The sequence below is a fragment of the Suncus etruscus genome, chromosome 3, assembly GCF_024139225.1.
Source record: "Suncus etruscus isolate mSunEtr1 chromosome 3, mSunEtr1.pri.cur, whole genome shotgun sequence".
NCBI lineage: Eukaryota > Metazoa > Chordata > Mammalia > Eulipotyphla > Soricidae > Suncus > Suncus etruscus.
Genome location: NC_064850.1, coordinates 20,091,294 through 20,114,391, shown reverse-complemented (window position 1 = coordinate 20,114,391; position 23,098 = coordinate 20,091,294). Strand labels below are relative to the sequence as shown.

At 50.0% G+C, this 23,098-nt stretch overlaps 3 protein-coding genes across 3 annotated transcripts in view; 1 reads left to right on the top strand and 2 right to left on the bottom strand.

Moving 5' to 3' along the window:
* The window catches only part of LOC126004088 (peroxiredoxin-1), a 1,184,503-nt gene that overhangs the window by 738,623 nt on the left and 422,782 nt on the right, over nt 1-23,098 (top strand). The gene's annotated exons all lie outside the window — the stretch shown is intronic.
* The window catches only part of VASH1 (vasohibin 1), a 967,981-nt gene that overhangs the window by 622,821 nt on the left and 322,062 nt on the right, over nt 1-23,098 (bottom strand). The window lies entirely within an intron of this gene.
* IFT43 (intraflagellar transport 43) overlaps nt 12,674-23,098 on the bottom strand; it is a 93,882-nt gene continuing 83,457 nt past the window's right edge. Inside the window, exons 6-9 of the mRNA XM_049770495.1 lie at nt 14,037-14,109; nt 13,632-13,707; nt 12,976-13,038; nt 12,674-12,902 (exon numbers count right to left, since the gene is read on the bottom strand). Of these exons, the coding sequence (XP_049626452.1) occupies nt 12,783-12,902; nt 12,976-13,038; nt 13,632-13,707; nt 14,037-14,109 (332 nt within the window). The 3' untranslated portion in view covers nt 12,674-12,782. The remainder of the gene's footprint in view (nt 12,903-12,975; nt 13,039-13,631; nt 13,708-14,036; nt 14,110-23,098) is intronic.

The following is a 23,098-nucleotide window of genomic DNA, read 5'->3' as shown; positions in this document are numbered from 1 at the left end:
CCAGGTCTCCTCTAACTAAACCCTTGGTCTTCCCATGACCACAGAAAAGACAGGCGCCTAGCCTGCTGACCAGAGTCCAAAGTCTGAACACTACATAGTATGTTCTGGATTCACCTGGACCTTGCATGAGTTCTGTGACTGGACACAGAGGCCAGCGGGTGTCCATCGAAGAACTGGAACCAGGACCTCCTGTGCACTGGTAGGGGATAGGTGGGAGTAAATGACTGCACAGTTCCATGCTGGCATGTGGGCAGCAGGAAATTGAGCTGCCACATTGCAGACCAGAAAATGTGCTCTGTCAATGCCCTATGTATGTCTGTTTCTGGGGCCCTGCCTTGTCCCCTCACCCTCAAGGAGGCTAGAGGTCTGTGCTCCCTAGGAAGACTGTGTGTGTGTGTGTGTGTGTGTGTATGTGTGTGTGTGAGAGAGAGAGAGATATGGACGAGGGGTAAGAGAGACAGACAGAGACAGAGAGACAGAGAGAGAGACAGAAGAGAGAGACTGAAAGAGACAGAGAGATAGAGAGACAGAGAGAGACAGAGAGAGAGAGAGAGAGAGAGAGAGAGAGAGAGAGAGAGAGAGAGAGAGAGGTGGATGCCAGCTCCAAGGGGAGGCCCAGCCAGAGGCAGGCAGGGTGAGCTGGCCATTTGTCACGCTGCGCCTAGCACCTTGTGCTACCTGTGTTGTGTGTTTTATTGGCGTTGAGCAGGGAGAGAGGCCAGAGCAGAGCGAAGGACAGGAAGTCACTCAAGTGAAAAATGAAGAAAAGCCAAATCGGATTGAGAGGAGAAATGGAGGGGGTAGTTGTGGTGGTGGTGCTGGTAGGCAAGGAGGTGAAAGGGGGATTGTAAAATGCCAGACAATTGTGTGCAGCTGCCCTGGGGTACAAATGAGGGCATGAGCCTACAGAGGCAGGTAAGGGGACCCTGTGGAGCCCACAGTAGTCTGGGGAACAGGGTCCTAAAAAAGGGACTTTGAGAAAAAGAACACTCCCACCCCCTGTCTCTTTCCACTCGTCCTCCCTGGAAAAGGAGGCCAGCTGAACTGCTTAGAATTCCAATGTCTTCCCCAGTCTCTCAGCACAGATGCTCCAAGTTCCAAATCCTGGAATGAGACTGCAGTATGGCAGATTTAGAGATCTCCCCATTAGAAACAAGAAAGGAGTGTGAGTGAGTCAGAGAGAGAGAGAGAGAGAGAGAGAGAGAGAGAGAGAGAGAGAGAGAGAAGGAGATAGAGAGATAGACACTAGGCTTTGTGTCTGCTCCCAGCCACTAAAGGTGCATTTTTAATTAAATTTATACCAAATGTGTCAGTTTTATCTCTAGGTTTCAAACCTGACTCTTTTCTATCAAAGGAAAGTATTGATCTCCATTGCCCCGGAGCTACCTGACTGAATTAAACAGAATAAATAGAAGGAGGAGGGCTGAAAGGGCTCAGAAACAACCGCAGAGAGGCCCAGGCTAATGGCTCCACAGTCATTTGCTGCAATTAAAAAACAAAACCATTTACAGGGCCAGTTACCACCTTGAAGTCAGAAAACTCACACTTCAAAAAAAAAAAAAAAGGCACTAAACAGCTCCCAGGCAAAACATTTTAATTGCTCTGGATCCTTCCATCCTGGGCTGGCCTGGGCTGGGGTGGGTAGGATGTTCCTAACGCCCAGGCCCTGCCAGGCCCCTTCAGTCTCCGAGGGTGCTATGTGCCAAGAGCCCATCTCCTCACCGTGCTTGGTGGCCAGCTCCCACCCACACAAGCTACTCCTGTTCTGTCTCTGTCCCCTCCTCCTACAAGGAGACACTGGCACATGCCTCAGAGGCTTTGCACAAAGCTAGGAAGAGATAGAAGAGCTTTGTGAGATGGGGGACACTTTTTTTTTTTTTTGGAAGAGCTACGGAGTTGTGCTCCCAGCACTGACTGTGGACCTATGTGGCACCAGAATTGGACCCAGGCCTACTACAAGCGCTCAGCCCTTTGTGCTGGCTTTGCAGCCCCTAAATAGCACTTAAAAGACTAAAGCCTCTGAGGCCAGAGCGGTGGCACAAGCCATAGGGCGTTTGTCTTGTACACGCTAACCTAGGATGGACCGCGGTTTGATCCCCCGGTGCCCTACATGGTTCCCCAAGCCAGGAGCAACTTCTGAGCACATAGCCAGGAGTAACCCCTGAGCATCACCAGGTGTGCCCCTGCCCAAAAAAAGGAAAAAAAAAAAAGACAAAAGCCTCTAAGTTCTTCTGAAGGCTGGGATAACACAGAGTGCTCCTAAAGACAGGGACTTGTGTTTTTTCTGGGTCTCACCAGCCTCTAATGATGTTATCATTGTGTGTTTCTATTGAGTGCTTCCCCACATAAGAATCATGACTCTGGGGCTGGGAAGAAGACTCAGAGGGTTGGAGCACAAGTTTTGATGTGGGAGCCTGGGTTTGATCTCTAGCACTGGATGATCTTTTGAGCACCAAGAAAGGAGGAAACCCTGAGCTTGGTGTGCCCACAAAACAACACAGGGAATGGCAGCGACTCTTATGCCATTCCTGTGGCCTCTCATTCCTTATGGCATCAAAAGTGGACATGCCAATCCACTGAAGGCGGATTGCAGAAGGCTGGGCAAGAGATGAGGGAGGGCCCTTCTGGCTAGCCAGTGCATGCTGCCTTTCAGCAGGGCCAATGCATCACACGAAGCCTGCTGTTGGGGTCAGGGACACACTGTGGAGAGAACATGCTTGAGCTGGGAGATCACGAGTTTTATTCCTGCACCACAAATGCACATGGACACAGACATGTCCTCACACACATCCACATTCAGAAACACACACGTGTGCCTTCACTTACAAACATACATAACACACACATTCTTGAACATACTCATATACACTCATGTCCCATTCCTCTGTCTAACTCCCTGCTGTATGGAAATCATCAATGGTTTTTGAACAAGGAACCTGGCGTTTTCGAGTCTCAGCAAACCCTGCCAATCTGTAGTCAGGGTCTCCGCAGGACTCCATCACCCTGCTGAGTGCCTTCCACTTGGTGCTTAGTTTGTTCCAGTACCACCCAGCTACTGCCAGCTCCTCAGATCCTATACTGCGAGCTCTTCAGATCTGCAGGCTGACTTTACTTTCCACTCTCTCCGAGCATGTGTTTATATTTTTCCTCTCTCTCACTATAACACAGGTGTGTGTGTGTGTGTGTGTGTGTGTGTGTGTGTGTGTGTGTTGCTGGGCCCCACACCTGCAAATCAAGCCCTCTACCACTGAGCCTCCCCCACTGTTCCATAGACTGCATGTTGAATCCATCTGCACCCCTTACTCCTCACCCTGAGCCCCCTTAGCCCCTCATATCCGAACATTATAATAACTCCCCTTCCAGTGCCTCTCCGCTGATCCATGGGCCTCATCAGTCCCCATTACCAAGTTAAAGTTGGACAGGGAATTCGCGGTTGTTCCAAGTGGCACCTCCACCACCCGCCTAAGTACCCTCGGGAGGTACTTAGGAATGCAGATTCACAGGTAACCACTGAATCACTACTGCTGATTCTGGGGACTGTGAACCCAGATAGCAAGCAGTCACTGTCCATCCAGGTGATTCCGCAGCTCCCTGATGCCCGCTCAGTCTTGCTGCTCAGTGGTTGCCTCTGACCCACTGCTGCCGCCTTCCAGCCCCTCTGTGTCCTTCTGGGACCACGCACCCACTCTCAGGCCCATGTGGGGTGACAGAGGTCTAGCTCAGAGCTTGCCATGCCTGGGCCCAGCAGAGGAACCATCATCCCCAGGTCCCTGTGGCAGTGGCGGGCTGACCAGCGCTGCTTAATTAAACGGGAAGAAAGATCAGGTTAATGTCAGATAAGAAGGCAGGATTAAAACAGACAAAGAATGGACAAGGGGGAACTGTCAGCACCCTGGCCTGTCCAGAGTGATTATTAATAACGATAAGCACGAGGACGGGAATAATAAAGGAATAATGAGCTGGTTCTGAAAGTGACAGGAGATGGAATCTGATAAAGGGGGAGCCCTGGGGACGCCCCCGGGGTGGGGGCCCCCGAAGAGCAGGGCTGGTTTGGGGTGGAGGCTCAGGTCTGGAGAAATGATTCCTCTTTCAAGGTAGAGGACAGAAATCCTTGGAGACCAATCTGATTGGGCCCAATTAAACCTTCATTCATTCTTTCTTGTAGCTGGCTGTGGGCCTGAGAACACAGGGGCAGCCAGGTCCCAGGGGGCCCCTACATTTCAAACACAGATGCGCAGGCTTTACCCCAGATGTTCAGATCCCCCAGTCTTATGGTGGAAGCCAGGCACCTGCATTCTGTGTGCTCCCAGGAGGCTCCGGGGCAGGTGGCCCATGGCTTATGCTTTGAGAAGCACCGATATGCTTGCCCAGGAGGTAACAGACCTGCAGCAGAGTCACAGCTGGTGCCTGGATTCCTCCTAGCTGGGTTGCACAGGGACAGGAGAGGGGAAGCAAAGCCTCCCTCCCCTGCCGGCCAAGTGGAGAAGGACCCGAGATGGGGCTAAGACCACTGGAAATGGTTTAGCAGGTCAAGCCAGGTCACCAGCATAGCTGCTAATGGGCACCGTGGCACAAAAGCAAGTCGGAGAGAAGAGAAAGGCAGATGAGGAAGAAAAAGCTGCCGAGAAAGTGGGGTTGGTACCTCCAGATCTTTTCAAAGAAAGAGAGGTCTATTTGTTTTTCTGGGGATACTCCCAGATTTTAAATATTGACCCCTGAGGCATAAATGCTGGAAAAAATGGAGTCAGCCAACACTGAGTATAGACTGGCAACTGGTGCAAGGGGAAGATCTTATTTTAAAACTCAACTCCAGGAGCCAGAGAGATAGTTACAGCAGGTAGGGCAATTGCTTTACATGGGGCAGATTGGGTGGGTTTCCAGCATCCCATATGGTCTCCTGAGCACCACTAAGATGATCCCTGACTGCAGAGCCGATAGTAAACCCTGAACATCTCTGGGTGTGGCCCCCAAACCAAAAATAAATAAAAGTTACCTTCAGGTTGGAGTGACTCAGCATCTAAAGGAAGCTGCCTTGCAGGTCTGAGACTGAGTTGCATCCCTGGTACCAGTAGAGTGAGGGAACTCTTTCTGCCCCCAGGAACAGTATAAATTATTAGAGCAACAAGCAGGACATCATGGACAGAAAACTGAGCATCATCACACCATGTAACCTGCTGTTCTATCTCTAGGAAAATATCTTTAAAATCATGTCGAGTGAGGTCTAATTCACACACAATAAGTGACATATAAGTTTTAGAGTGCAGGTGGCCAAATCTCACAATTGTTCCAGACATGTGGCCACTGCAACTTTCCTTCTCTCCTCAGAGCTCCCCAGGACCTTCACACTCACCCCGTCCCACCTGCTTGCTTAACCTCCCCCAACTTTATTCTATTCTTCATCCAGCGCTAAAAATTTTGTCTCCTACTTGATTTCCTCACTAAGTGCTTTGCCGCATCCACACCCCAGGAAGGAGCTTTCTGGTTCTTTGCTCCCCAGTGTCCTTGATCTTCCATATCAAGAGAACCCAAGAAGTGGAGGTGGCTCTTCCTGTGCAAGGAAGCACTGTCCATTGGACCTTCCACTGAGCCTACCTACTGGTGCTCTTCCCAGCAGGAGGCCCCCAGCTGCACTACAAGGCCAGGCCAATCCCCCCTCTTGCTATTCCAAGTCCAGTGTGGGGTGTGGTATGGTGTGATGAAGTGGCATCTTGAATGCCATCTTCACTCTCATCAGCAGCACTGACACCCTCAGATTCTCACGGGCAATATGACCTCTGTGGGAGACAGATACACACTCTTGGTCTAGAGTGCTATGACATATCTGGTGTCTACTCAGAGGCCACCAGCAGGGGTTCCTCAGCACAAAGCAGAAAATATAAAACCTTATTTTTCTCCTCCTGCTGAGAAAACACCAAATTCTTTATTTTTGTCGGGGGGGGGGGGCAGTTGGGGAAGTAGGCAGTCCCTAGGGCCTCTGGGCCATAGCAGGTGATACTTAGCCAACGAGGCCAAGGGTGATTCAATACAAGGGTCAGAGTTCTTGGGAACCAATGGCTGGCATAGATTATTTGTAGGGGGCACACCCAGAGATATTCAAGGTTATTCCTGGCTCTGCACTCTAAAATACTCCTTTGGGGCCGGAGCAGTGGCGCAGTAGTTGGGAGTTTGCCTTGCATGTGCTAACATAGGACGGACCACGTTCGATCCCTGGCATCCCATATGGACCCCCAAGCCAGGGGCAATTTCTGAGTGCATAGCCAGGAGTAACCCCTGAGTGTCAAACAGGTGCACCCCCCCCAAAAAAAAAAAAAACGAGAATACTCCTTTGCAGTGCTTGGGAAACCATATGAAATGCTGGGAATCCAACCCAGGTAAGGCAAATGCCCTACCCACTGTATTCTCTCTCATGTCTCTGGGTTATATTCTTAGCTCTGGAAGGACCCTACGGTCTGCCCACACTCTCAAGACCCTTGCCAGTTTAGAATGGGGTTCCTGAGTCTTAGAGGGTAACCCCAGAAAGGAGAGTTTGGTCTCAGCTCCTGTCAAGGCCTTGAAAGTGCACAGAGCTCACAGTTGTTGAGAAGTTGGAAGTGGGGATTAACTAGGCATGTTCATTCCTTTTTTTTCAGGGGTGTGTGTGTGTGTGTGTGTGTGTGTGTGTGTGTGTGTGTGTGTGTGTGTGTGTGTGAGGGATCAATCCTGGTGGAATGGGGGCCATATGCTTGTCGGGATGAGCTGAGTTCCACTGCAAGCACCTTACTCACTGTACTATTTCTCCTGCCCGGAAGCTCCTTCATTGTCGATGCTGATCACGAACTAAACTCTGTTAAAACAGAGTAAGCCAAATTGAAGAAGTGCTGAGAGCAAAGTAAGCCTGTGTGACCCTCTTTTAGCAGCAGCACCCAAGGCCTTTGACTTCCTGTGAGCATCCACTGTGAATGCCCTGAGTGAGAGCTGAGTGGCCCCAAGTGCTGCCTAATCCCTGTGGTCGAACAGTGACCAGACATAGCTGCTCAGTGCTGGGCGGAGGCACAGAGGACAGGCAAGGCTAGTCAGTGCTACATGTGGGCACAGACACAGAGAAACACAGTAAGGTAAGGTCTGGTTAGTGCTGAGAGCAGGTGTAATCGCAGGCACAGAGAGACGGGCCAGGTTCTTTTTCTATGTCCCATCCTCCTGCTCTGGAAGGTTTTCTGCATGTTCAGCATCCTCTCCCTAGGGTCCCTTAGCCCAACTAGCGTTCAGGAAGATTCTGGGAGTGGTTCTTAGGACAGCGCCCCAATCCCTGGGCATCTTCCCTCCCTGCATGGTGGGGTCTGGAGAATGCAGCATGAGCCCGCGTCCTGCAGCTTTCTGTGGGGAAGATGAATCACAGGCCTTTTTTTCTCCAGTCTTCCCTCAGCCCCTTCATGCCAGTGTTTCTGTCTGAAAAGCATGAGCTGGAAAGCATGGGGGGAAAAGGGGACCCCCCCCCCCCAGACTGGACTTGTGGCTGTAGCTGCAGCAGATGTTCCGGGCACACTGGACAGCCACACATCGGTGGGAGCCGAGAGCCCAGCGGCCAGGGAGTTCCAGGGCTAATGCCCAGCCTGGCATGGCCCATCTCTCGCCGACCCCTTCAGTCCAGGTCACTACGACAGATGCTGGGAACATATGCCGGGAATTAATTCGCTCTCTGCAGCCTCTGAGGACAGCTTCTTTCGAGGCTCCTCCCGCCCGGGCCTTCTGATTTGTACCTTGTCCAAAGCAAAGCCCAATGTGTTTGCCGACACCCCTCACCCTAAAACCCCTCTCCATAAGCCCCCCCCCACCTCAGCAGGCTTTCTCTCAGAATTCCAAGCCTGCTGCCAAAGGTATGTCACTCCAGAACCCCGCCTGCCACCCGTCCACAGTCTCTTTTCCCTCACTTGAAAAGATCCAATCTTTGACAATAAATGTTTGCCTTATAAAACCCACTACTTGTTCGAATCCCGGTGTCCCATATGGTCCCCCGTGCCTGCCAGGAGCTATTTCTGAGCAGACAGCCAGGAGTAACCCCTGAGCACCGCCGGGTGTGGGCCCCCCCCAAAAAAATAAAATAAAACCCACTACTTAAGTGAATACTTCCCACCTGTCTCTGACCCCCCGCATCCCACCTTCTCTCAGACCACCTCAATACTATTGATAGGGTCCACTATTTTATTTTATTTATTTTTTATTTTTATTTGGGGGGGGTTGGGTCACACCCGGCAGTGCTCAGGGGTTACTCCTGGCACTATGTTCAGAAATCGCCCCTGGCAGGCACAGGGGATCATATGGGATGCCGGGATTTGAATCACCGTCCTTCTGCATGAAAGGCAAACACCTTACCTCCATGCTATCTCTCTGCCCCATCCACTATTTTATTTTTAATCCCATTTTTTCCTGCTTACCAGATCTATATCCTCAATACTGCACAGATGGGGGAAATCATCCCATACTAAGCCCTTTTTTCTTCTTCCTTCCTTCCTTCCTTCCTTCCTTCCTTCCTTCCTTCCTTCCTTCCTTCCTTCCTTCCTTCCTTCCTTCCTTCCTTCCTTCCTTTCTTTCTTTCTTTCTTTCTTTCTTTCTTTCTTTCTCTTTCTTTCTTCATTCTCTTCTTTCTTTTCATTTCTTTTCTTCTTTTTCCTTTTCCTTCCTTTCTTCCCTGCTTTCTTTGTTTTCTTTTTCCTTCTTTCTCTTTCCTTCCTTTCTTTTCTTTTTCTTCTTTCTTCTTCCTTACGTCTCTTCTCTTTCTTCCTTTCCTTTCCTCTTTCCTTTTCTTTCCTTTCCTCTCCTTTTTCCTTTTCTTTCCTTTCCATTCCTTTCCTTTCCTTCCCTTTCCCCCTTCCTTTCCTTTTTCCTTTCCTCTTTCCTTCCCCCTTTCCTTTCCTTCCCTTTCCTTTCCTTTTCTTTCCCCTTTCCTTTTTCCTTCCCTTCCCTTCTTTTCTTTCCTTCCCTTCCCTTTCCTCTTTCCTTCCCTTCCCTTCCCTCTCTTCTCTCCTCTCCTCTCCTTTCCTTTTCCTTCCCCTTCCCTCCTCTCCCCTCTCCTCCCCTCCCTTTCCCTCCCCTCTTTTTTCCTTTTCTTTCCTTCTTTCCTTTCCTTTTTTCCTTCTTTACACCAAGCAGTGCTCAGGTGCTACTCCTGCCCCTGTGCTCAGAAATCACTCCTGACAGACTCAGGGATCTGACTGTATGGGATGCAGGGGCTAGGCTAACACCATACCTGTTGTGCTATCGCTCTGGTTCCTGCCTTTTTTTTTTTCTGACTCATTTATTTTGCCTAAGCCCCTCAACTCTTTCCCCTTTGTTATAGGTTATTATAATATTTTTCTAGTCCTGTAGTATTCCCTTATCTACAGGGACCTTAGCTCATAGAGTATTCCCTAGTCTACATGAATCTCACCTTTACTTGATCACCTTTCTCTGGCACTTTAACTGCTTCCTGGTCTTGGCCCCTGTAAACTATGGGGCCCTCAGCCTGGGGGTAGGTCTAAGATTCTGTGTTTGAGTTTTCATTTCTTTTTCTGGATTCCCAGAAGCAGGAGTGCTTACTGTCCAGCTGCTCTGTCTGTAGCCTGTGGATGCTTCCTAGTGATTTCAAACAGGCCTCATCCATTTATACCTGAAAGTGGAGTCAATGCTGACACTGGTCTGCTCCACGTGGTTTCTGTTCCAGCTTTGTGAAAACTGAGCTGCACCACCATCTTGCCTCTTTTCTTTTTAGTTATCCTTTGGGTTTTCTTGGGGTTTTTTTTTTGGGGGGGACACCTGACTATGCTCAGGACTTACTTCTACTTGAGCTGGGGGTGGGGGTTGGCATATAAATTAAAAGGGATTAAACCTGGGTCAGCAGCATGCAAGGCCAGCACCCTCCTTGCTATATACTATTTCTCCATAGACCCTGCCCCATGCTTTTTTTTTTTTAAGGGAAATTCTGGTCTCTCTGGGAGGACCCTGACCCAACCCTCCCCTTACATCATGTATTGGGCCATGCTAAGCCGCTACACTTCTGGAATGTGCAGGAATTTGTTGTTTTCTTGATGGGGGGTCGGTGGTGGGAGTAGAATGCAGGTCTCATGCATGCAGGGCAATGTGTTACCACTGTGTTTCAACAGAGCTGCCAGTTTCCAAGGAGCTGCCCCTTCTGGAGCCTTACAATGCTGCCCTGTCTGCCTACACCCCACTGGCTGGACAGGGAGCTGGCTGGCAGCACCTCCCAACCTATGATCCTGGGCAGACAGAGTTCATTGTTCCCACTCCCTCCAGGCAGCAGGTCTTCTGGTCTGGGCTGGCTACAGAGTGCCACTGGGGTCCTGGCAATTGTGGTTCAGGCTTTGATTGGCAAAATCAAGCGGAAAGGCTGGATCACAAGATTTGCCTGTAGAGGTCTCAACTGGATCCTCAGCACCATTGGAAGTGACTTCTCCCCAAATACTGAGCAGGAGAATCCCCTGAGCATCACCAGGTGTGGCCTTGTATCTAAACCAAACCAAATTTCCTCTCAGCTCTGCTGCCCATGGCTCCAGGCATGTATCTTCCTCTGGCTTTGAGCAATATCCATCTCTCCTTAGAACTGTTCTCCGGAAATGAGTCTTAACCACTCCCCTGGTCCCCACCTTTCCCCTCTCTAGGTCTTGACTCAAAGGTCACCTTCAACCAGGAGTGATAATTGCAGAAGGTTAGACATTTGCCTTACACATGGTCCAATCTCTAGCACCCCATATATTTCCCAGAGCACCACCAGAAGTGATCCCTGAGCATAGAGCCAGGAGTAAGCCCTGAGTACAGCCAGGTGTGCCCCAAAACATACCATAAAGGTTAACTTCCTCCATGAGACCCTCCCCAGTCTTTCAGAATTTCACATGACCACACCCCCTTTCTAGTGCTCCCTTTTTCTCTATGGCATGTGACTACCTGTCATCCGCCTCATTTCTCTTTAAGCCTCAATGAGGTGCTAAGAAAGAGCTGGCTTGTTCTGCTCTGTCACAGTTTAGAGAATGGAATCTGGCACCTACTGGACAGCCACACCTCAGGAAGGGAGGGACTTCCCCACCTGGCCTTGAATTAGTCTTTCATGGTGCCAGACACTAGTGGAGAATTTGCCAGCAGCCAGTAGGGACTTCCAGGGCTGGCTCGGGGGTGCTGTGAGTCAGTCCGGGCAAGACCTCCTTCTCTGTCTCCTCTTCTGCACAATAGGTATCAGCCACAGTTGCTTGTTGAGTGATGCTGAGGATGAAGCTACAGTTTCCATGTACAGAGCATGGCACCTAGAATATGCTAAGCTCCCAATTCATATTAGAACTGGCAGCTACAAAAGCAGAAAGAGGGACCACAAAGAGATACAGCAGGCAAGGTGCTTGTCTTGCATGTAGCTGATCTGGATTCAACCCTGGTTTCCTGAGCAGTGCTGGGTATGTGCCCTCCCCCCAGAAAAAGCAGCAAAGAAGGAAAGTGAACCTAAAGCATGTATAAGGGGAAGGGGAACTTAAGGGGAGGTGGTGAATGGCTAAATCTTTGAGGTCTGAGACAGTTGATTTTGTCGGTAATTGAGGGTCTAGAAATAGTCATTCTCTTGGAGTTTCAGAGTCACACAGGCTCAAGAAAAATAAGCTTAGTGCTGGAGAAACAGTATAGTACTTACCTTGCATGTGACCCACTTGGCTGGCACTCATCAGGAATGATTCCTGAGTGTGGAACCAGGAGTAAGCCCAGAGCACAACCCGATATAGCCCAAAAACTTAAAAAGAGAAAGAGTTGCCAGGATGAAAACTTCTTAGAGATTATAAGAATTATTCCGGAGAAGCTATGAGTGTAACTCTGGGAAAGAAGGAAGGGGACTTCAGAGTCTGGGATGAAAGGCAAATGCTCAAACGCTTCCTGGATCTACAAAGCAGGTGCAGACACCTGTAAATCCACCCAAGATTCTGTGTGTACAGTCTCTGTTTCTGCACTTGAATGAGGGGTGCTCTAGGCAGCAGCACTTAGCACCCCATGTTCTTGCACTGGGGCTCAGTTCATTGCTAGTGCTCGATCAATTCTCAAGTTGTTTTCAGGAGCAGCTGGGAGGACATCCCAGTCCTCAGATGCGATGCCTTGGTAGAATCAAACAGAGAATCCACTGTGCTGCAGAAGTGGGGTGCTGATGCCTGGGGGATCACAGAGGATGCCTGGGGCTCCCAGGAAGAGTGGTGGTTCTGGGGAGACCAAGGCTGTGCAATCTTCAGGAGCCCAAAGTTCAGGGACAGAAGATGACAGGGAAGAGTCTAAATCCAGCAGTGTCCCACTCTCAGTGTACCCACCTCCAGAGTGATAGCAGGAAGGATGCAGTCTTTACTTACCAGAGCTCTGCTGCCCTCTGGGGAGCAGCACTCCAAGGACCCATCCTGCTTAGAACAGGAACTAGCCCCACTGGGTCTACCCTTATCCCCTTCTACAAACAATATGGAAGGAGCCTTTCCCTCCACCAAACAAATGCTCCCTCTTGTTCCTCAACATGGTTGTGAGGATGACTTGATGGGGTAGAGGGTACCAGCAGACCTGATAAGGTAAGGTACCCAGCAGACTTGATATGCGTCCTGTGAGGGAACCTATCCAAGAGGATGTGGGAAAGAAATGGGAGCGAGGCCAGGCCCAGCCACTGACGACAACAGAGAGGAGCCAACAAGGTTAGTGGAAAAAAATACTTTTATTACAAAAGACTCTATAAAAACTCTTGGTGGCTCTGCTCATCCTGAGTTGGGGGCTCGGAAGAGACCACCAGGGGTGCCCCAGGAAGGAAACACTCAGGAGTGCACAGGGTGTTTTATGGGCTCCTCCTTCTCTGCATTCAGCTGATCCCACTCAGTGGTAAGCTCGGAGGACACCTCAGTGTACAGTCGCTCCCAGTCCCAGATCACGTCGTCCTGAGAGAGAATGTGTGTGAGGCAGAGCTTGCCACCTGCCCCCTTCTACACCCGGAGCCAGGCCCCACCTAACCTCTCGAACTTCATGCTCTGGCGACAGCACTTTGGTGAGGAGCTTCAGGTCGATCTCATCATCCTGTGAAGGTAAAGGTAAGCCAGGCTGGGCCTCGGGGACCTTCACAATCCCTCCAGTAAAGTGAGAAAATTTCAAGGTGGGCTCTGGTACCCCAACCTACAGAAAGGTCTGAGAAAAGCTGCCAAGGTGAGAGGCTCCAGGTGCCCTCAGAAATGAGAAGGGACAACCAGGTCTGAGCAGGGGCAGGCTCTGCCACACCTGGCTTGTCCAAGATGCAAGGGCACACTGCTAGACTATGAGATCAGACTGGCACTGGGGAAAGTGAACTCTCTGAGGTCAGGGGACAGGAATATCTGAGGAGGATGCCCCAAATGGGGCACCTATGCACGCAAGAAAGAACTAGAGAATTGGGGGCTGGAGAGATAGCACAGCAGTAGGGCGTTTGCCTTACATGCAGCCAACTCTAAAAGGACAGTGGTTCAAATCCCAGAATCCTATATGGTTCCAAGCCTGCCAGGAGCAATTTCTGAGCACAGAACCAGGAGTAGCCCCAGAGCGCCACTGGATGTGGTTCCAAAACAAAGCAAAACAAACAAACAAACAGAGAACTAGAGAATTTCAGTGTTAGTCCCTAGACACTGTCCTCTGCTCACCAGCATCTGGAATGCAGCATACTTGGTGAGGTCATTGTCCAGGTCACGGAAGGTCAGGACTCGGTTTGCTTGGATGCTGCAGGAAAGATGATGTAAGGAGGAAACCCTAGCTGGGAGGACCCCAAGAGGGAGAACATGTCTAAAAAAATGGAAAGGTTGGGTCCGAAGTGGTAATATAGTGGGTAGGGTGTTTGTCTTGCATGTGGCTGACTCAGGTTTGATCCCTGGCATCCCACAGTCCCCCAAGCCTGCCAGGAGTAATTCATGAGCACCACTGGATGTAGCCCAATTCCCCATCCCCAAGAAGAAGAAACAGGTATCCCCACAGTGGAAACTATTCCCAGTCTTCCAGCTAGCATCCCGAGGACATGCAGGGTCTTTCCTGCTACCCTGATTCCAGCATACCTGGGAGGTGCTGCCACCTGCAAAACAAAGTCTTCCTCCTGCATTTCTTCCAGATCTGGAATAACGGGAATATCTGCAAGAGAAGGGGTGGCCGGCCAGTGTCAGCTTCCAGGAGACTGTGCTGTGTCTCTGAGACAGATCACATCTGTCCTCTCACTATGGAGCTAGACAGCACGTGGAAACTCTAGACTTCTAGACACTCTAGAGTTCTAGAGTAGAACTCTAGCCTCAGGCTGGGCTCCAACCTCCAACCTAGAACCTGAGAAACATTCCAGTCACTCCTGAATCCCCACATCTGCAGGCTAGAATGCCCCAGGTGGGGCTTGTACATCATGTGCAGATCTGAGGGATACAGAGGACAAATGGATTCCAGGGAGAACCAGGAATCCTACCCAACACTAGAAGGTGGATTGTAAGAGGCAGCAGCGACCATGAGCCAGTCAGTGGAGATAGGAGGGGGGAGGGTTGAGTTCCAGAGTGAATGGGAGGGGTTGTGGGGTGGGTCTGTTCAACCAGTTACCTCCTTACTACCCAGTTAGTTCACATGTGGATTTGTCACAGTCTTGACAATGGCCACAGCATTGGCAGTGGCACTTAGCCTGACTGGAGGGACGCTTTATCTGCCCCCCCCCCTTCCCTTCACTCATGTAGCAGTGACGGGATCATACACACGCCAGGTGCTGTGCTGCTCTTTCGTGGTTGTGTGCACACACCTGTGCTTGGGGTTCTGCAGGAGAGTCACACTGTTGGTTACAGGGCTCAATCAAAAATCTTTTCACTGTGCTCATACATAGCTGACTGTGTGCTGGAAACCAAACTCTTTTGTATCTGTGGGAGACACTGGGGGTCACACCTGGGGTCTCATACTTGCCAAGCAGGCACTGTAGTTAGAGCTGCTCCCTCTGCCTCCCCCACACCAGGTCGTGAAGGACCCTCTATTCACAGAGATCTGACCAGAGGCTCCACTAGCCTGGTCTAAAATAGCAGACATGGCTAGTTCTAAGGATGATACTTATAGAGGGTTTTTTTTGTTTGTTTTTGTTTTTTTTTTTTGGGGGGGGCACACCTGGTGATGCTCAGGGGTTATTCCTGGCTATGTGCTCAAAAATCCTGGTTTGGGGGACCATATGGGACGCCGGGGATAGAACTGAGGTCCATCCTGGATCAGCTTTGTGCTATTGCTCCGGCCCTCTCATGGAGATTTTCCCTTCTCAGACAGACTCATAGACCTTTCAGCATTGCGAGAGTTCCTGTCCCTCAGCGGTCTAACAGTCATGCAGATAGAGAAAGAGCAGCAACTGAAACTCAGCAAAGTGCTCAAGGCACCAAATGGGGCTGACATGCATCAAGGGGCAGCTCACACCTTTAGCAGCCTTGCCTTGTTCAAGTGGATATCCTGAGTGATTGGAGGGTTTGTTTTGTTTTAACCAGTCATCATCAATAGGGCGATGCAGCAGGGAAAAGGGCCAAGAGGCAAGACTGTCCTGGAATCCCCAAACAGCTGTCATCACTAAGAGGAGAAATTTCAGGGAGAAACAGACAGGGTCCTTTGCTTCTGCCTCTGTGAGTCAATTCAACTGTCTGATTTGGGTTCTGGGTCCACATCCAGTGGATTTAGAAGCTACTCCCAGCTCAATACTCAGGTCACTCCTAGAGGTGCTGAGGATAAACCTGGGGTTCCTGCAATCTTCATCCCTTGAGCTCTCTCCAGGCCCTCAGTGACATGTCTAAGAGATGCAGAATCATTCTAAGACCTTGACCCTTGCTGGCTATATACTCTTTAGACTTTGCAAACGTTCTGGCCATGCTAAGCCCAAGTATACAAAAGTCAGTGCCAAACCTGGGGTCTTTGTTAAGCTGCTAAATAAACTCTGGGTCAAAAGAGAGAGGAAAAGTCATGCAACAGAGAGAGAGGAAAAGAGAGAGAGAAAAAAGAAAAGAGAGAGAAGAGAGAATATGAGACTGAAGAGAGTAAAGAAAAGGGCAAAATGGTTACAAACAGAAAGATTTGCAAAGTAGGGGAAATGAAGAAGACACATATGACACCCCTCCAACTAATGGCCCCCATCCAGCCAGGCCTCACTTAGAAAGGAGCTGCTCAGAGCCTTGCTTGTGTGTGTCCTGCTAGAGTCTGAACTTGCCAGTTCCAGGACTCACAGACGATGAAAAGGCTTGTTCACTACTGCTCTGCGTACAGAATGGACCAGTGAGGGCTTCTGACAGACAGTCCTGAGTCGGCTGCCGGGACTCATGGGCTGGACAGTGGACAGGCTGTGCCATGGGCCATCAGAACTATGACAGTTTTGGAAGGAGCCACAGTGCTGCTCCTGCCTCAGATCGGGCTAGAGTCCAGCATGAAATGAATATTCAGAAGTTGGTAAGGAGACACCCCCTGCTGAGTCTGGAGCTCAGGACAGGGTCTTCCCTGAGTCCCCCTTTCCCTCCACAAATTGGCATTTGGGTCCTGTCAACTCTGTCCAGCTTTCCCATGTGCTGAGGAGCTGTACTTCCACCCACAGTCCCCCTGGCCTCTCCATGGACTCCCTGCCTCACATCCCCCCAGCCTGAAAACGCACACGAAGGAGCGCCGGGCCTGGCCCATCTGCGAGGGATCAGAGGTGGGCTCGGGCCTTGGCAAGGGCGCTGCATTCGGGGCGCTGGTAGGGCTGGCCACTCAGTGGGATTTCTCTCTAATTGGAAGCCTGGCGACCAGCAGAACCCCGTGCACCGCCTGCGTGGGACAGAGCCAGCGATGACAGCCAGACCAAGGCAAGCTGGAACATTCTGGAACAGTGACAGCTTGAGCTATCGCAGTGGTCGGGCTGTCCAAGTCTTGGCCCCAGGGGAACAGGTGGCCATGGAGCAGATTTTGGACCGACTTCAGAGAACTTCACAATTTTTCCCGTTTCTGATTCGCAGCCACAGACAAGAGCTTGCTTATTTATGTGTACAGAAACTATGTTCTGGGGGAGTTTTATTTTTGTTCTCTTTCTTGCCTTCCTCCCCTCCCCTTCTTCTCCTCCCTTCCAAGCATGACCCCCAACTCTAACGCAAACACCCATTCCACAAACAAACCAAGAAATGAAAAAGTACTTGAGACAGACCCTTCTCTCTAGACTGCTTCACGTGTGACAATGCTGTCCTACTTACAGTCAGCAACAGTTTGCACGTCTAGCCCAGGGCCCTAGAGGAATCACTTTACTTTTTTTTTTTGGATTTTGGGTCACACCCAGCAGTGCTCAGGGGTTACTCCTGGCTCTAGGCTCAGGGGACCATATGGGATGCCAGGACTCGAACCAATGTCCTTCTGCATGCAAGGCAAATGCACTACCACTGCGCTGTCTCTCCGGCCCGGGAATCACTTTTCTAAACAGATTCTACTCTAGTCCTGCTGCTAAAAAATGTCCACCATCAGGTGAAGTACTGAGAACAACACTGACCCAAGCAGGTTTCAGGTAAGTACTGGGTAAGTAAGAGATGGAGGTGTTTCCTGATCTGGCTGGTGGTCCAGCGCCCAAGGCTTGGAGGCCTGATGGCCCGAATCCTGGTTAATTGCGTGATTCGAGACTTCCTGTGCCTCACTTTCCTCTTCTATAAAATGGGGACCATGCTGCCCATCTCATACTGTTAAGCATAATGAGCTTTATAAAATTCTAACACTAGAAATTGGCTGCCACCCTCCTTAACGCATTTCATGGATCCAATGCTGAGCGCAGAGTGGTCATTTATTTCTTCATTCATTCCTGCCCAGGTCATCGTGTTCCAGATGGGAAGTAGAGCCATGCCTGAGTCCTGTAGGCCAAGCTACTCCTTATTTTTTTTTTTGGGGGGGGGGTTCGTACCCGGTGGCACTCAGGGGTTATTCCTGGCTCTGTGCTCAGAAGTTGCTCCTGGCAGGCTAGGGGGACCATAGAGAACAATGGAATTTGAACCGGGGTCCATCCTGTGTTGGCTGCATGCAAGGCAAATGCCTTCCTTACCACTGTGCTATCGCTCTGGCTCCTCCTTACTTTTTTCAATTTTAAATTTCTGGGGCCATATCTGGCAGTACTCAGGAATTGCTTGGCTCTGTGCTCAGGGGCCACTCCTGGTGTTGTGCTGGGGATTTTACCCCAGTTTGGCTAGATGTTAAGACAAAAGCCATATCCACTGTCCTACTCTTCTTCTGTCCTGTTCCTTTCTTTCTTTGCTAGAGTATGTGTGTTCCGAGACATCCCCTCAGAAGAACAGGGAAATAAACGCCTCTAGTTGGGACACCCTATACTTGCCTGAGTCTCTGTACCCTCAGACCCTAGTTTTTTCTTTCCATTCAACCACCAGAATGTCTCTCCCTTACCTCAGCCTCTGAGCCTCTGTTCCCCCAAGTCTGACTTGTGGGTGGGCTGTGGGGAAGAGAGAACAGCCTGGGTGCCTGAAACAGCTCCAGGAGGGGAACTTAGCTGGTTCCCTAAGAGTTGGCATCTTCGCCCATCACAGTCCCACATACATCACTGTCCTCATACCACAGTTTGCAACCCCACAAGCTGCCCTTGCATTGGCTGTCTCTACCTCTGCCTCACACCTGTTGGGGGGCCCTGTGTCTGCTCGTCTGTGAATGCATTTGCTCCTCCCTGGTTCATTCATTTAAGGAATGCTGAATCTCTCCACATCTCTCCATAGTACCAGGTGAAGTGGAGTCAGGCGGCTGCCAATGCTATACATGGCCCTCACATTGGAGCAGTGCTGGCCCAGGGCAGGGCAATGAGCAGCATTCAGTGCACTGCATGTGGAGTAAAGGACACACATTAGAAACTAAAAGGGAATGTTAAGTTTTTATCCCAAAAATAATGACGCAGACCCCAAGGATCTATAAACCACAATATACCACTCTAGATATCTAGCCATAAAAGGACATGACAAAACACCCTAGACAACAGCCAGTCAACTTAAAAGTCAACTACCCAATGGTGGAAATCCCCTCCATGGCCAATAAAAGGAGCCTAAGAATGCAGTAAGGGTCACCATTCTCCCAAGGATGGTTGACCTCAGCAAGCTGGTAATAAACTCCTATGACTGTTCATCTCTTGTGGTCTTTGTGGGATGGATCCTGAATCCAAAGCTAACACATGGCAGGGAGATGGACAGGAATCTGTGGCTAAAGAAAACATGGAAACCTAAGAGTCTTATTTTCAAAGGTAAAAGACTATTTACAGCAATAAATTCAAATGCAGTATGAGTTTAAAATAGGGGAGATAGCCAGGGAGATAGGCAAGTACTGACCCAGGTTCAATCTCCAGAAACAAACAAGGTCCCACGAGCCCTGCCTGGAGTGACCTCTGAGCCAAAAGCAAGCCCTGAGCACTACCGGATGTGGCCCCCAAACAAAAATAAATAAAACAGAGCAGAGACATATAGCTCATTGGCAGAGCTCAGGCCTCATGTCTTTAGACTGGGCCCCACCCCTGGTCTACACCCCAGCTAGAATAAAAATTTCTCTTCCTTCTATACCTCCCTTTTCCTTGTAGGTAGCTGCTATTAATGAATTCTTTGTGTGTGTGTGTGTGTGTGTGTGTGTGTGTGTGTGTGTGTGTGTGTTTTGTTTTTTGGCCACACCCGTTTGATGCTCAGGGGTTACTCCTGGCTAAGCACTCAGAAATTGCCCCTGGCTTGGGAGAACCATATGGGTCGCCGGGGGATCAAACCACGGTCCTTTCTTGGCTAGCGCTTGCAAGGCAGACATCTTACCTCTAGCGCCACCTCGCCAGTCCCTATTAATGAATTCTTATACACATTTTCCAAAAAGAATTTACGCACATCACACACGCCTTTTCTAAAACTATGACTGGGATCACACGGCACCCACTATCCTACAACTTGTTATTCTCTTTCCTTGTCGACACACAGACCGCAGACAGGGCTTAATTTTTCTTCATGCCCCTCTGGTGCTGCACTGAATGGACACGCCCCAATGCAGGGAATCCAGTGAAGAAAGGACATTATTAAGACTCTTGGGAGTGCAGTAAAGAGTGTGGGAAAGTCTGTGACAGAAGCTGGTGCAAATGGAAGTGGAGCAAGATTGAGCCATGCAGGGCCAGTGCATGCAAAGGCACCACCAGATACTGTGACTGAAGACAGGAGAGATTGACACAGTGGATGCAGGGGAGAGTGGACCTGGTCAGGCAGGAGAGAGGAGGCTGTTATGGGTGAGGACAGGAAACAGAGTAGAGGCACCAAGATGGAGCAAACGACAAAGTTGCAGGAGGGTAGAGTCATTAATCAAACGAAAAATGGAGCTGGAAAGATAGTATAGGGGTGAAGTTGGGTGTATGCACTAGACCTTGGTTTGGGTCCTCAGTATTGTGTATGCCCTTCTCCCCCCAGCACTGCCACAGATAACTCCTAAGCAGAGCCAAGAATAGTCCCTGAACACCCCTAGTTATGGTCCCCAAACCAAAATGACAACACTAACAAAACACTGGTGAGGGGAATAGAAAATATGTTTCCCTCCCTCTGAGAATCATGTGGAATCAATAGACTGACTTCAGAGTATGTTGCTTTGTCTCTCCACAGACTCAAATTGGATCATGGGGGACTTTATCACCCTGGAGAAAGGGGAGGGGGCTCATCCTAGGTCTGGCCCCCAGACTGAGAAAAGAAGCTGAGGGGTAAGGTCTGATCTCTGTCATCACTGAGAGTCAAAAGACTAGAATACCAAAGGCCAACTTGGTTCAAAGCTGCCCCTTATATGAGAGGGCTTCATGCGACACTGGTCCCCCTCTACCTTGTCATGCACATGTATGTGTCATACCAATCCCCTCTACCATCATACAATAAATGGGTCACACCAACCCTCTCCACCTTGTCTTGCACACAGACCAGCCATGCCAATCACTGCTCGCCCCTCCCCAAGTCAAGAACACACATGGGTCATGCCAATCTCCCATCATGCCTTGCACATGACAGGCTTCATCCACCCTCATCTCATCACACACCTGGACAAGTCACATCCATTCCCCCCATCCAATCTTCTCTCCGAGCCCAGGTGCTCTGAGTCCAACGGAGAATAGACTTCATGGGAACCCACAGGAATGAGAAATCCTGCGCTGCTTCCTGGATTTGTACTTCATTCAAGTGCTGCAGAGCCTGCTGGGAGGGTCTGTGATCCAGGGAATCCATGTTGGCAGGTGGCCAGCCTTGCACAGATGCACAGAGACCATTCAAGCTGGTTCGTTCAACCTGGGGCTTCCAGCTGGGGCAGACACACCTCACTGAGAAGCTCCTGACTGAGCTTTGGTTTCTTTGGGTCTTGAGTGTGAGCCCTTGGATCACCTCTCTCTTCCCGTGAATAAAGATTGTCCATGAACAGCAGGAACAGTGGGGGGACGGGGAGAGAGAGACAGAGACAGAGACAGAGAGACTGTAGAATGGAAATCACTTTGCTGTGCTTCGGACACTACTAGTTCACTGTCAGAAGGAACCAACAAACCAACAACAGGCAGATCTTGAGAGCTGCAGAAGTCAGAGTGGTGTTTAAATAAATAAGATAGATAAGTAATGGGAAAATAGTGGGAAGATGAGCAGGATCAATTACAATTGCTTTCAAAGACGTGAGAGGGAAGAGGCTGCCATTTGCCCTGAGATACTTCCATCAAGGATATTACCATCACAGGAGCCCAGGGAAATGCTAATGACTCAGTGGAGTCCCCGAGGGGTCCTTTGCAGCCCCTGAAGCTGACAGCAAGAATCCTGCCTGCTTAGCCAGGAAAGCTGCTCAACTCCGCACCAGGCCAGGCATCCCCTGGCATGTGCGGCCCTGTGTGATGAGCTTGTTCTGCTCCCAAGCGGAAACAGGACTAGATTTCTCAGACTGTGATAGGCTTGCCGGGGGCCCACCCAAGACTGTCCCTCAGGTTCTGCCCCTGGAGCATGACCCAATTGCTGATGGAAAAAGAGACTTGAGGACACAGTTCAATCAGGGTCCCTTCGGATTCTATTCGTGGCTGATTTTCTGGGCTGGGCATTTCTGAACGGGTTTTTTTTTTTTTTTTCCAGCTCTAGCCAGAGAGTTTCTGGAGATTTTCTACCAAGTTTCTTCTGCTACTGACACTTTCTCACCTCGACACTTAACAGATGATGCAGGTGATTGGTTTCCCCAGAAAAAGACTCTATAACGTGGACACACATTCTCCACTCAGCGCTCTGGTCTCTGCAGAGCGTCTACGTGGAGCTAAGGGCTTGTCAGAGCCAAGTGCAGTGGCCAGTCCACATGAAAGGGGCCTGGCCATACCGCCTAAGGCTACGCTTCTAAGAGCAACCTTCTCCACACCCTGGTTCCAAGGCCAAAGTGCACCTCAGACCCCAGCAGAGCTCCTACGGCAACAGCGGCAGTGTGCGAGCGACGGCCACTCGAAACCAGAGATCATTATGATTTTTCTCTGCAGCTACAAAACTTTGTTTTACTGAATGCTGTTACCTTCTGCATCACGTATGGGGAATTTTAAGCAGGCAAATGGAAGAAGGTCTGATTGAAGATGAAGTTAAGTGAAAGAAATTGGTCTCATTTAGCACATGACAGGATTCATCTGTGTTCCCAAGTCCACTGAGGTGGCATCATGGCCGTTTCATATTCATGAGCTGCTGCGACTCTGTGTCCCCTCATTTACAAAGAGCCGTGTTCAGCAAATTCTGTCCCTGTGGACAGCCCGTGCATTTCATGGTCTTGTCAGAGACACATCAAACGCTCCAGTAACCAAATACCAGAAAATGGCTTTAATTAGTGGATCTCAATCGTATAAATAATTTTTTTTCTAAGTGAAAAAAAATGGAGACTTTTTTTTAAAGGGAGAAGAAAAGGGGAAAGCAGGAGGCAACAGGCTTCAAACACTCGAAGGAACAAGGGAAAGAGATGGTCTCAGAGGAGCTTCCGTGGGACTCGAGGGCGACAACATGGCTGTGGGGCTCTGGCGTGACTGCAGTGGTAGAGACTTTTATGGCTCCAGCCGGGCCAACTACCACTTGTCCCCAGCAGGCATTGGAAAGAAAATGACTGCTTTGTGGGGCTGAGAAACTCGGAACCAGTGTCT